We start from the raw sequence: 14,067 nt of genomic DNA on the forward strand, positions 1-14,067 counted from the left end.
TTCTCTCTCACCGATCGATTGGCCCAACAACAATCGATGAAATTAAAGTTTCAATGACTTTTCATTCTCTCGAACGCAACTCTGTAACGATGCAAAATTTCAAAGCGTAAAATTGTGAAAGAATATTGGCGTGAGAAAATTATATTCAAAAGAACATGAAACAGAGCAGAGGATAAATTTCATCCCCTGAAAGAAAATTTCGAAAAGTAATCAATCCATTTTTAACCATCGTGGAGCAATTATTTTCTCTCATGTACACGAATTTTTATTATGATTATTAAACGAACTTCCCTGTAAGATAATATTCAATAATAAAATATAGATTATTATTGTTATATCCTTTGCTCGAGTAATATGAATATAATAAATGTGAATCAAATAAAACGTTGAACTCGATTAATGAATAAAGAAATAATGAATAAGGAATGGACAAATGTTAGAGTACAGATGGAGAACGAAGGGGTGAAATTTCGTTCGTTGCACTTTTTTTAAATGTGAAAGTTTGAAGTATAAAAATAAGTATATTCCCACGGAAATATACTTTTTAGGGGAATTTCGCGCGAAACAATTCATCCACGTCAAATGAATGTCAGGTTGTGTCATGTTAATACGCGCATATGTGTAAATTTAATTTTCACGAGTTACAAATACGTGGCGCACTAAATTAACCATTATGACATCGCGTCGCAAGCTTCTAACGCAAACTACGCGAAATTCGTTATCATTTTCGTTTACCTGTATAATATATAATATCTGTCACGTGCAATTAATTTCTGTTAATTAAGATTGTTTACCGAAAAATATTACCCATTACAAATTCAAACATTTCTACTACGGTGTTTGATCCACCCTCAAATATTTCTATTCAGAAATATTTATATATTCGTTTTCTTTGATAAAATAAATGAAAATTTCAAACGTTCAATTATGAAAAAAAAAAAAAAATTTTTGAATTCTATTGCTTGATTGAATAATGAACAAATGTAATCTTCCATCTCTTTTTGATAAAATTACCACCAAGATAAAATAGAAAATCATCGACACTATTCACAATTTTATTCACAATCATAAAATTATTCACTGGAATATCGATTATCCGTGCTGGAAATTGAAAGATGAATCCTTTTCAAAAAATAAACTTTTTTTTTCTTTTTCAATTGAAGAACCAAATGTGGACGTTCATCGCATAAAATAAAATAAAAATTAATCATTTCTCAATTCTTAAATCATACTCATTTTATTATTCGAATCAATCATCGAATGATCGAAAATTCGAATAACTAACCGATCCTTCCTGCTGTATTATATTATTTATTTCGTATTATTCTCATCACGATATAATATCTCTTCGTTCATTCTCGAATCTAACGCTATGAAACGTGATTTACGTTATTTAAGGGCGCCGTCAAGTTATAGACGCATCAAAAGGCGAGACGAATGAAAGGGGAAGGGACGATGAAAGTCGAAAGACGTTTCTACTTTCTTGGCCGGGCGAAAGGAGGAGGAAAAGCAATTCCGAACGAGATCTTAAAAGCACGAGATTTCCACGGCGAGGGGAGTTTCTTTGGACACGGTCCAACTTCCGGCGAAAAATTAATAATGAAATACTATTGGATACGGTCAGGGTCGAGTACTCTGGGAAAACTTCTCCAGCCGATTTAATAAATGATGACCATTTTTAGCCAGATTCGCGCCACGTAGCTCCGCTCTGTCCTCTCCCCGTGTCTCGCGATTCATCTTCCGCTGCACGGCTAGGCTTCCGTTACGTATTTTATCAAGCAAAGAAAAGTTGTTCTGCTCTTCTTCTTCCCTCCTTTGTTCCAATAAAGTGAAATCGTAAAAATGAAAATTTGAAACGAAAGAAAGGAAGGAGGTGTATTCGTAAATAAATTAAATAATCGATTGGAATTTAATCGAGCTAGAGTTAGATTTTTAGATTTCGTCGATGTACATCGAACCGGTGTACACAGGATGAAGACATTGTCTCGTGAATGCAACGTTTGAATCGTGAATTCAGGCTTCGACGCAATCTCACGAGCAGCGAACCGTGTATTTTCTCGGACTAATCTGATCATTTCCTCACTATCAGTTTCCATTGTATATTCTCGAATATTATCTTGGAAACTGGCATAGAAGCGGACAGCTGATGTTTGATGCAAGGCATCGTCTTCTATTTTAATTAATATTCTACTATGTTCTCGTGGTTCTCGAAATTTGTTGAAACTTTCTTCTTACCTTTCATGTAAAACATCATTTGTTTTAGTTCAGAAACTTTAAATATTTAAATATACGAATCGTTTGAAATTAACATTTCCTTAAATTATTATTTTCTCAACTTTTGAATGTAATATTTTTCTTTGGAAATTTTTTTTCTAATTACAAAACAACAAGTGATATTTCAAGTTGTAATCAATGTTTCGTGTTATATAATTAAATTTTGAATAAACGAATAAAGACAAAGGGGAGCCTTCTCTGATTTATACTTACTTTACGAAAATTATCGTACATTTTGATGATAATAAAAAATTTGTTCAGTTCAATTTGTACAAAGTATCGATCGAGATTTTTGTGATCAGTTGTATACATAACAATTCGATATTTTTTAATCCATACGCTTTTCAAACAGCATTTCTCGAAGGGATAAGGGAGGAAAAAATATATCATCTGGGGAGATACACAATAGTCATTTCATTTTCTCTTCTTGGAGAGAAATCCTGTTAAGATAAGAGATCAAGGATCGGGTTATTGCTCAAAGGAAACCGAACGATTTAATGGCATCGCTGGGTTCTCATCGTCTGGCTCCAGGCACCAAAGGTATCGTTTTTTTATCGACGTTTCGGGAAAATATGTCAAACCGATATTCCAAACTACGTAGAAACCGATGCTTTTAACTCTCGATTAATTTTTAAATTTATGTCAAGACACCGAGGGGGTTGCGATCGATCAACCCGGTGGTCGAAAGCTTTTATTCGATGTGCTCTCCTCTCGTATTTACGATTACCAGATCGTGAATTCGTTAATGAAAACGCACGAATCTCATCTCATTTTATGCGTTTCTTCCGCTCGCTAAATCTGGATACAGATGTAATTAAATACGTGTGCAGATTACACGACGTGATATTCGTTCAATTACGAATTTCTAGAATGATATAATTATTATAATTGGATGAAAATGATTTTATAAATAAAATTAATGACACGACGAGATGTACACATATTTGTATTATTCTCAATCATAAAAATGTGTGTCTTTTTTTTATAGCAACGATTCCTTCATAGAACAAAACTTTGTTGAAAAGTTGATGGATAAAATTATTTAGATAAGTAATTTTGAAATATTCATATATGATTGTTGCCAGAAATAGAATAAAAAAATAGTAATTTCCTCGTGATATATTGTACTATAGCTTTCTATAATTATACTCCAGTGTGATATCACGCGTACACATTTTGCAAATTAAATTAAAAAGAAAAAATCAATATCCAATAAATTGTTGCAAACAAGTTAGTTACTCACCCTGCAAAAGCTCGTGATGGAGGATATCTGAAATAAAAAACAGAAAGGATTGATTAATTTGTTGGAATCCAATAGCACAAAGATAAATACATGATCGATTCAATCGTTTATCTTGCTTCTATCGTGCCACATTCTAATATTATGAAATTAAAGTATCTCTTAAACTAATGATCGTCTGGTTATATAAATTCATTTATTAAAAGTTAAATTTATTCTTTCTGCAATTCATTTTTACGTTTTGAAATAATGCAATTAAGTTCGAATAATCGTCAGCTATAACGATTATTTAAATATGACGAATAATTGATCGAAAGAAAATTAATAAAAAATTAATTAATATTAATAAATAAAGGATAATAAGCTAGATAATCGAGAATAATCGAGATCTTAAATAAACACAATTGATTGATTCATTCTTAATTTAATAACATTATATTTATCAAATATTGTTAAAATATTCGTGGAATAAATAAAATAAACGCATAGCTAGCTCGTTCTACCTTCAACTCTTTCCAAACTTAATACAAACTTAAATTACACTAATAACTTGATAACTAAGCCTCAACCAACATTCTTACTATACACCAGAAGTTCCATGCTTCTATATTTTTATCAATCAATTTCTCTAAATGTGTCCAACGAATATATCAATACAGTATTTATAATTATTACATATTTCATACATGAATTTCAATTTAGAGCAACTTAGATCTCGTCCAATTCGTCCAACAATTTTGCAACATCCCTTCTATTTCGATTCGACAAAGCGTATTGGAATTCAAAAGTCATTCTCTTGCAGACGCATCGACGAAGATAGCTTTCGAGGATCCGATCGTCGAGCGGAGAAAAGATCGGGAAAAAGTTTCGTGATTATCATAAGAAGTTTTGCGATGTTGGAACGGTATGCTCGAAAGAGAAAGAGAGAGAAAAAAAAAAAGAAAAAAAAAACGGAGAGACATTTTACGTATTCCTCGACGTTACGATGGCCGAACTTCTGTGTACACCCAGGAATTAGATACCCAGGTTGAGTTGTCTTCGAGCTTCCACATCGTGCTTTCTGCTAATGGCCGCGCTTTTTTACATTCACCACGATTCCCTGTTTTGTAACTTTCGTCCATGATTTCCGGAAGATGGGATGGGGGAGAATGGAGGGCGGTTTCGAAATTGTCCCGTCTCTTTGATTCAACTGGAATTCTTTTTATCGTTCGAAAAATGTAAAATTGAAAGCAAATTGGGATGATGTATCGATAATGGAATAATTTTTGGTCTATTTAATGTAGCAAAGTATATTTCAGATAGAAGAAAGATATTTAATTGTGATAATGATAATTCAAAGAATTTATTTGTTTTTGCTTTTTAATTCGAAGTTAGGGTTTTGATCGAATAATTTGTTTAATTCGTTTTTATTAGTATAGCTTGAAAGTATTTACTATACTGTTATAATGTAAAAATATTTAAATTATTATGTTTTGTTATAGTTTTCAATATATATTGAATTATTAGATTTACATTATATTTTATACAATTTAGTAATACTTTTGTGTATCAGATATAAAAATATGATAGTAAAAGATAAAATATAAAATATAATAAAAAAATATTTCAAAATATTTAATATATTATGATTAGATAGAAGATTTATTGGAAAATATTAAATATTACGTACGTATTTATCTTTTATAATAAAAATAAAAATATTTAAAATATTTCATATATTTTCATGGGATTGTTGTTTAAATATCTCGAACAATTTTCTTTATTTATTCTTTTCTTAATTATTTATTCTTTTCCATGATATAGAAATTTATTGACTGAAAAATTAATGAAAGAAATATAAATATTCATAAAAATAGCTGTTAGAAAACTGTGGCAAAAAAAAAAATGATGTAATTTACATATTGATCTTAATAAATTGGTACTACTACTACTCGTTGACCCAATTTTCAAATAATAACGTTTCCTCTTGAAACGAATTGTCCTCGTTTCAGCACAAAATCTTTTTCTTTCGCAATCGTAAAAAATAAAGAACATTGAGCCAGTTCGCCGAATATTAATGTGAGAAGTAAAATTTGTAAGGCTAAATGTCAAAAAGGAATTTTGTTAAATGTTAACCAATTTTTTTGTGCAATAAATTAAAAGAAAAACGATATAACAAAAACACGAAGTAATAACACTAACTAAACACTCTTCTACTTTGTTTCTTTTTCCTTTTGCAATGTTTTACTTGATCGCTAGAATAACTTTTCTAAATTTAAAGAAAATGAAAAATCTTTTATTTTCTTTATTCTCACGCTTTTATACATTTAGTTTTTTCTAGTTTAAATTTACAAATTTTACAAGTTTTTTCTTGCAATTTCTCTTACGACAAAAGAGGTTCTATTTCCACAAATATACTACATCCTTCTGTCTTTGTGTCTTGAATTTATTCGTTCGCTGTGCCACTGCTTTAACTATAGAAAAATAAATGTTACCAAAAAAAAAGAAAAAAGAAACTAGATATATCTTTCCAACTTCATTTGCAATCCTATATATAGGATATTTATCTTATATCAGATAATCGAAGACTAGAACATAAATAAAAAGATATACACACAAAGATTAAAATATTCAGAAATATATCGTCCCTCCTTAATCAAAATGTCACAATCTATAACATTGTTTGTACAATGCATAATTGTTTTTCGAACATTCATCAAATTGTTCCAATTTTATCATTTCCTTGTGCCTTCCTTGCTGACTTTTAAGGATGAATAAAATAAACTATTAATACATAATTTCTAATCCAAATGATTAGAAAATCAATCGAACAAATCTGAAAAAACGGTGTTCTACTACAACTTTTATTTAAAAAAAATCTTTGCTAATATCAACAAGCGTTGATTATTGTGTATTGAAATTTTAATTTTTTATGAAAAAAATTAATTATCTCATTGACTTATTGGTAATAAATTGGCGATAAATTTTCGAGATAAAAAAATTTCGAGCAACTTATGTGATTTTCTTATATATGATATTTTCTTATATATTTTCATATATATATATATATGACATGGCGTAACACTAACATCACGATAAGATATTGTCTACTCTCAACTTGGCAACTCCATTGTTCACCTCTGATCGGTTATCCGCTTCGCTGGTTTGCGATTAAATTCACTGATGAACTCGTCGCGATGAAGTTCGATCAAATTCATTACGTTTTGGCAAGGGAGCTTTCGTTAAAATGTAGAATTCTAGGGATACAAGAGAAATTTTCACTGGCCAGTTTTATTAAGAAGATTCTATCCTTATTTTCTCTTCGAGAAAGAGAGTTGAAGTTGAAATTATATAATGTTATACGCCATGATTCAATTATATTCGAGTAATAAATAGAATTATACTTTTTTCTTTTATAAATTGAATAATGTATGTATTGTTTTTTTTTTTTTTTTGATAGAAATGTATATGTATAAATTGTAACTCAATAAATTATGATAAATAAAAATCAGAAGATAATTTAAATAAATAAATAATTAAAATTGTTTTTTTTTATCGCAAGTGAATTTGTAAGAACTATTCGTTACATATACAGATATTTTTAGCACATTTATGGATTCTAGATATGTCCGATAATGTACGTGATGTTTGACATTAATTGATCAAATATCATTACCTGATATGAATATCGGTAATCGTATACTAATTTCGTTGATTTATTACATTCACAAACATTATAGCATAACGTAATTGTATATTCATCAATATTTTATCGTTATATGTAATTAATCACTATTGATACACATGCAATAGTAAATTACAGTTTATGTACAAAGACAAGTTCGTATATTTGGTTTAATTATATCAGATGATAAGCGAGGTTTCAATGAAAGATTAAAGTCAGATTTTCCTGTTCACATTCTTCAATATTAATTAGATTGTATCGATATTTAACTAATACATTTTTAATTTAACAGATATTTTATAAAAAGCACAAGGAGACTTAACTTCAATCCTCGCTAAATTAAACATCAATTGAATATCTGCAAGAAAAGTAAAAGAAAAATTCAAATAATTCTTCAAATAAACTTCATTATCTCATACAAACATCCAAATATTTCAACACCAATTCAAAACCCTCATAATTCAAAATCCTCCTAACAAATTTCTTATCGTTGAATAAAAAAAAAAAAAAGAAAAGAAAACTTCGTTCAAACTAAAAACTAATCTTGAGATCGTTCCGCATTCTTCCATCCCCAAAAAATATCCCCTTTGACGTCCAAGTTACAAGCTAAAGCCTCGCCATGAGAAAGATTGGGCGATCTCTCGCGTGTCCAAACGTATGGTTCCATCGGCGTGGATGCCAATCTCTCTCTCTCTCTCTTTCTCTCTCGCTCCCACCACCTTCTTTACATCGAAGGGAAAGCGCGGCGACCGGAAGCAACGACTCAGTGACACATTCATCGAAACGGAGAGCGGAAAGGGATATTTTCGTGTGTATATCCGTCGACCAAGCTCGGCCAGCTATAAATCAACGAAAGGGGCGAATCGGTTTCAACTTATGCATCGATACCGATCCCTCGTCGTCGCCGAGGAAACTTGGAAATCCCTTGAATTTTCGTATCGAATTGTGCCATCTCCGCTCGGTTTCACCCGAAGGGGGAGGGAAAATCCATACCATCCAGGCGAAATACCGTCCCTCTTGCATAACGCACGCCGCATTTCGTACGAGCTCCAAGATACGCTTTTTCTCGCTCGAGTAATTATGTGGAAACATGTACGTATGGAGAAGAAACAGCGGAGGAAAGCAGCGGAGGTGTGCAGGTAGTGTAAATTCTTCGATCGAGAATGCAAGGATAAGAAAATAAGGGATATCGATTTAAATTCGAGGAAATTTTTGCGCGTGATTCTTTTTCTCTCTCTCTCTCTCTCTCTTTTTATATTTGGACAGAGAAATTTATCTCTGAGTCCTCTGAGGTTTTTTACGAATGCGCGCGAAAATGTATTTTATTATTTATTAAGCGTGCAAATGCGTGAATTTTAATTTCCAATTTTAACTCAGAGAGAGAAAACAAATTTGAAGATATAATATTACTCCTTCTAATTAGATTCCAATTTCACAATTTACGTGAAATCTTGATCGAACGATTCGATATAAATAACAAAAGCCAAACTTCAAAGTTTTATTAATCTTTTAACCCCTTACGAATATATTTTGAAAAGAACTGCTCATCTAAATACACATCTAACTCCTTAATCTGCCACACATCCTAAACAATTAATCAAAATAAATCAACGAACCACGCTCGACGCGCATCGTGACCCAAGAAAGCAACGTATCCTCGATCCTATTCCCTCTGAAAACAATCTCCTAGACGCGCCTTCACGCTTCGCCTGCGAGTGACACGCGCGTGCCCCTACTCCACCCCCTCCCCCTTCCACGATCTCGAGCGGTGTTCTCACCTTTAACGAGTACAGCTTGTCTCGAATTCACCTGCAACAGTGGTGGTGGGGGTGTCTAGACACCCAATCTCTCTGTCGCGCACCGTGCGACTGCATTAGCCCGGAGCGGAAACTGTAGCCACCTGGGGCGTACACACGCGATCGACGGCTAAGATTCGAGAGGGTTTTCCCCTCGCGGGGAAAGGATGAATGCCAAGGGTCGCCGTTTCGGCAGAGGAAACTTGCTGAAACTTCGTCCCTCGTACGAAAAGGGAAAAGAAAGAAAAGAAAGAGGGACGAGATTATCGATACGACGGAGAAAAGAAATTGGGGTGGTGAGAATGTTGGGCGAGATTGAACTTTTTGTTTGTCTTTCGTCAAAAGTGAAAATTGATGTATTTCGATGATATTGGTGGAATATGGAAGATTCAGCGGTATCGATGGTGAGAATAGAGAATAGTTTTTATTTATTTTATTTTTGGATTTATTATTTTTGGTAAGTCGTTTGAAGAAAAATTATTGGCGAGAATTTAAAAGTCGGATAGTTGGAAAATGATAATAAATTTTTAGGATTATTATTAGAAATACGAAGGGTCTTTTTGTGGATGGAAGTAAAGATAGAATAAATCATTCTTTGAATAATTTAATACTCTTGTGTCGATACCCAGATATTTGTGTATATGTGAATTATCTTTATCGTGAACAAAATATAAAGAAGAGTATATTTTTAGTGAATCATATTATTAATTAATATTATAACAATATTCCCTGTAATCAATCTTCACAAAATTCAATTATATTTCAATTTAAAAGCTAATTTTTTCAATCTACTCGAATATTTAACATTATTGCTACTAATTTACGTTCCAAGATTAGAATATTAGAATGAAAAAGTTATTGAAATCATAAATAGAATGATATCTTGAAAATCTTGAGTGCTGGACATAAGAATTAATTTCAAGAGAATAATTAGAAATATAAATAATTTCCTTACAACAATTTTATTTTAATAATTTGTCTAGTAATTGAATATTTGAAATCTGATTGTTAATATTTCTTTACAAATGATTTTGTGACAGAAATAAATTTTGATGTGTCTTTGTATATGCTTCATGAAAGCGAAAGAAAGCATTTTTTCTATTACATAAATGTATTTTGCTCACAAGTCAGTCCATTGTCAGGAATGGTATGTCAAAGAACAATCTTTATGAAAATGATATATTGTGAAATAAAATAAATCTCATTAGCATGCTATTTCTGCAGCGGAATTTCACTTGTTGACTTACTGGTGGAATAAATTTTAATGCAATTTCCATAAAACTGTTCTTTTTGTATATTCAGTAACGTGTTATTTAAAATATGCATTAATATGAAAATCAAATCGACCCAGTTTCAAAAAAATATACGATATGCTTCTTACATTACATTATATGATATCCACATTAAAATATAGGCATTTATCCTTTTTAAAAAGTAATTCATTTTCAACGTGATACTATTGCATATTGTGATAATTTTTAACAAATTATTTCTCAATATATTGTTGTCACATCAAAACATTTGAAAAATATTCTATCATATGATTGAATTTATGGATATTCAAATTGGGATTTGGGAGACAAAGATTAAAATAAATTATTTGGTCTATGAATTATTTATCATTGCAGGTATTGTTTCAATACGAATAACACGATAATAAAGCTTAAGAATATTTATACGTTTGCAATTAAATAAAGTGGATTAAATAAATGCACGAATATTTCATTATTTTCACCTTTGAATAATATTTTCATTATGAATGTAATTTATGTTACAATTCTTGATATTCGATATTCTATTCTAGTCAAAGTCTAGTCTATAATTAATTAACTTGTTATTAAAATTTTAAAGCTAAACAGAAATCAGAAAATTTTATCGATGAATGTGCACGAATGAATATTTTTTTAACACATTTTCCACATGTCAATCGAATATTTTTGCGCACGTTTCAGTTATATAAAAATTCCGAAACCGAGGAAATATCCATGCATTCAGACAAATTTAGAAAATCAACACGAATGTTTCACACGAAACTCTCGATATCCCGAGACCATCTGCAATCTCTCGCAATCTTGCTTAAAGAATTCGCCCGATGGAAATTCCAGTTACTCGGACGAGTTTTTATACACAAGACGGTGATACCGTCTTTTAATCGTTTCACGTTGCACGTTCCTTCAATCGTTTCCTCCATTCATCGAGCTTAAGACGCGTCTCGCGAGATTAATAAAGACACGAAAAACGAGTGAAAAGCGTCTATGAAATATCCACTCGAAACGTTCAAGCGACTACAGACAGTGTCGACTATTTTGTGAATCTTTCCCAGGGACGAGGCTTTCCAAGATACGCGAGTCCTGAATAACGAATGAAAGAGACGTGCCTTCCCCTCTGTGTCGCAATTAATTCTACAACGACGGAATTCCTTGCTGCAAATACACGATGGACTTTTTTCTCCAAATGAAATATCAGTGGTAGCGCTCGCATTAACATCCAACACTTTTTTCCATTTTTGGAAAAAAATTACTGCATCACTCTAATTCACGAGGATTCATTTAGTCTAAAAACAATCTTGTTGCACAATTTTATACTTTATTTGTACGTAACGTATTGAAAAATAAAATTTCAACAAAGTATCTTTGAACATCTATGCAATAATGTAATAATTTCGTATTTCATCTTAATTGATAAGCCTTCATTTTCATTTTCGTGTATCTGCGTCTGCTTCAACTTCTGGTATCATCGATATATTAATAGCGTGTCGGAAGTATTCCCTTTTTCACAAAGGAGGAATCCTCTTTTTCTGTCGTACGATACGTCGATATTTATACGATATTTCTATCTGCCGCGTGGAGCACGTTAGAGCCGTGGTATAATCGGTCGATGTCGGGGGATCTGGTTCATCAATCATGAAGGGGCGACTCGCAGATGGCGCGAAAGACGTCGCCGTTATTGACATACCCGGGCTGGAGATATGCGCGTCCCTTTGATCGAAAGATCGACTGCCAATCGACAAGTATGCCGCGTATTCCATAATTTCCCTGAGAATATTCGTAATACGGGGAAAATGAGATATTCGACGCGACAAGAGAGTGTTCAACGAAGCGAAATGTAGGGATGGAACGATAATATTGATGGAAAGTTGAGAAATTCGAAGATAAAATTTCACTTCTTTGGTTCTCGATATTGGGATTCAGTGGTGTGCTTGTCTTGCGAATTTTGTCTTTTGTCTAAAATTTGTAAATGTTCTGGCAGGGAATAGGAAAAGAGGAAAAGAAGAAAATTTGCAAGTAGAGATATAACGTTTTGGTAGTTATATCGTTGCACATATTTTTGCAGAACATTTTTTGAGAATATTCTATTCTAGAAATATTTTTGTTTTTGAAACACTTCATCGATAATTCATTAATATCTTTTTAAATTATGCTTATAATAAAAATAAAACTTGAATATTTTATTGTACTATAAGCTAAAATTACTTTTTCCTTTAAATTGCACATTAGATAATTAATCGAATTCTTGACTAATAATATATTTAAAAAAATTATGACGAGAGGCGTGTACATAAAACATTAAGTGTACAATGGCTAGAAAACAGAATATCTAATTATTTTCTTTATTTATATTTTTCGCGTCATAAAAATAAAACTTCCAAAGTTTCCAAAGTTTAATGCACCGGTCCAAGTTTCGAATGGCCAGATGAAAAACTGACGAAACGGTTTAATGTCCTTTAAACTGCACCGAATGATCATTTATTCAACAACCGCGCATTTCATGAAAATTTATTGTACAATTATGGGCCAAGTTTACACATTCGACTTCACAGACACTTTTTATTAATACTTCATTCAGATATTTTAATTCTCCTATTATCTCACCTCTACTAAATTTCCTTATTAGAGAATTTAACTCAAAACAAAATAAGTGAAATTATTAAAAATTTACAATGTTGATGATACAGAACAGAAACAGAAGCTTAATTAAGAAATAATTTCAAGATTTATCTACAAAACAATTCCTAATCAAATAAAACGTGAAATTATTGTCAGCGTGTAACGTGTTAATTCGAGACGAAGGCGAACAAATTCTTTTCGCGAGAAAGAACGATAATTTTTCCCACTTCGTTACACTTTGATAGCGGTCAGTCGCGCAATGAAAAAGGGAACGAGAGCAATTATCGAGTGAAACACGCACCACCATTTTCGAATGATATTATATATATACGCCAAGTTCGCGTAAATACAAGTTGTTTCAACGTGTCCGTTCGCGTAAACGTGAAATTATCGATAATCAAAGGGTTGGTAGCGGTATTACGCGATATCAAAGTCACACGAAGAATTGACAACCAATTTTTATAACAGTTTTTAGAAGCAAACTTTGACGCGAGCCGACAACTTTTCTCTCTCGCGTTATTAAAAAAATTTTTACGACGAGAATAAATATTTTATTTTGCGAAATATTCCCTTTTTGTTTCGATCGTCGAATAAATTTTGACGCTAATGTTTAAAAAAAAGAGAATTGTCCAATTCATCCACTATAAAATTAAAATTCTAAAACTCTCACTACGCACGAGAATCACTTAATCCATATCACTTAATCTATATATAATTCGACGATACAAAGGGTAAATTTCCTCTTTTTCGAAAAAAAATCAATCTGAAAATCCGTGTTTCTGCATCATCGTCGATGTTTCACGCGTCTTAAGATTCGCGAGAACCCGTCTACGGGAATATTGTTCGGTGTGCAACGATATTCACGATATTCCTCGCCACTTCGTAATGGAAAAGACGGCGCAGGTCGAGCAGGAAACGGTGAACTAGTTATCAAGGAAGGTGAACTTGGCTGCGTACATTCAGAGGCCGACCGGTTAGATTGAAACTGTCAAACTTTACCCCTCGAGTTCCAAGTTTCTTGCCGTGGCTTCCGGCCACGCTGGTGGTCTGTCCGACAGACAGTTTGCGGTGATGTAGAAATTCCTTCTTCGAGCGTGCCTTTGTTTCCGCTATTATTTACGATCGAAGTTGAGTACGAAGCAGACAACTTTGGTATTCATATTCGAAAATTTCGATCCGTTCGATCCGTTTCTTTTTCCTATAATT

At 32.1% G+C, this 14,067-nt stretch overlaps 1 protein-coding gene across 4 annotated transcripts in view; it reads right to left on the bottom strand.

Moving 5' to 3' along the window:
* Window positions 1-14,067, bottom strand: part of Nrx-1 (neurexin 1) — a 400,360-nt gene that overhangs the window by 201,479 nt on the left and 184,814 nt on the right. For all 4 annotated transcript variants that reach the window (XM_031915441.2, XM_086915817.1, XM_086915818.1 and 1 more), the window contains one exon: window positions 3,518-3,544. In XM_031915441.2, the coding sequence (XP_031771301.1) occupies window positions 3,518-3,544 (27 nt within the window). The remainder of the gene's footprint in view (window positions 1-3,517; window positions 3,545-14,067) is intronic.

Source organism: Apis florea, unplaced genomic scaffold (genome assembly GCF_048593485.1).
Source record: "Apis florea isolate Af1SG1 unplaced genomic scaffold, ASM4859348v1 contig_3798_pilon, whole genome shotgun sequence".
Taxonomy (NCBI): Eukaryota; Metazoa; Arthropoda; class Insecta; order Hymenoptera; family Apidae; genus Apis; species Apis florea.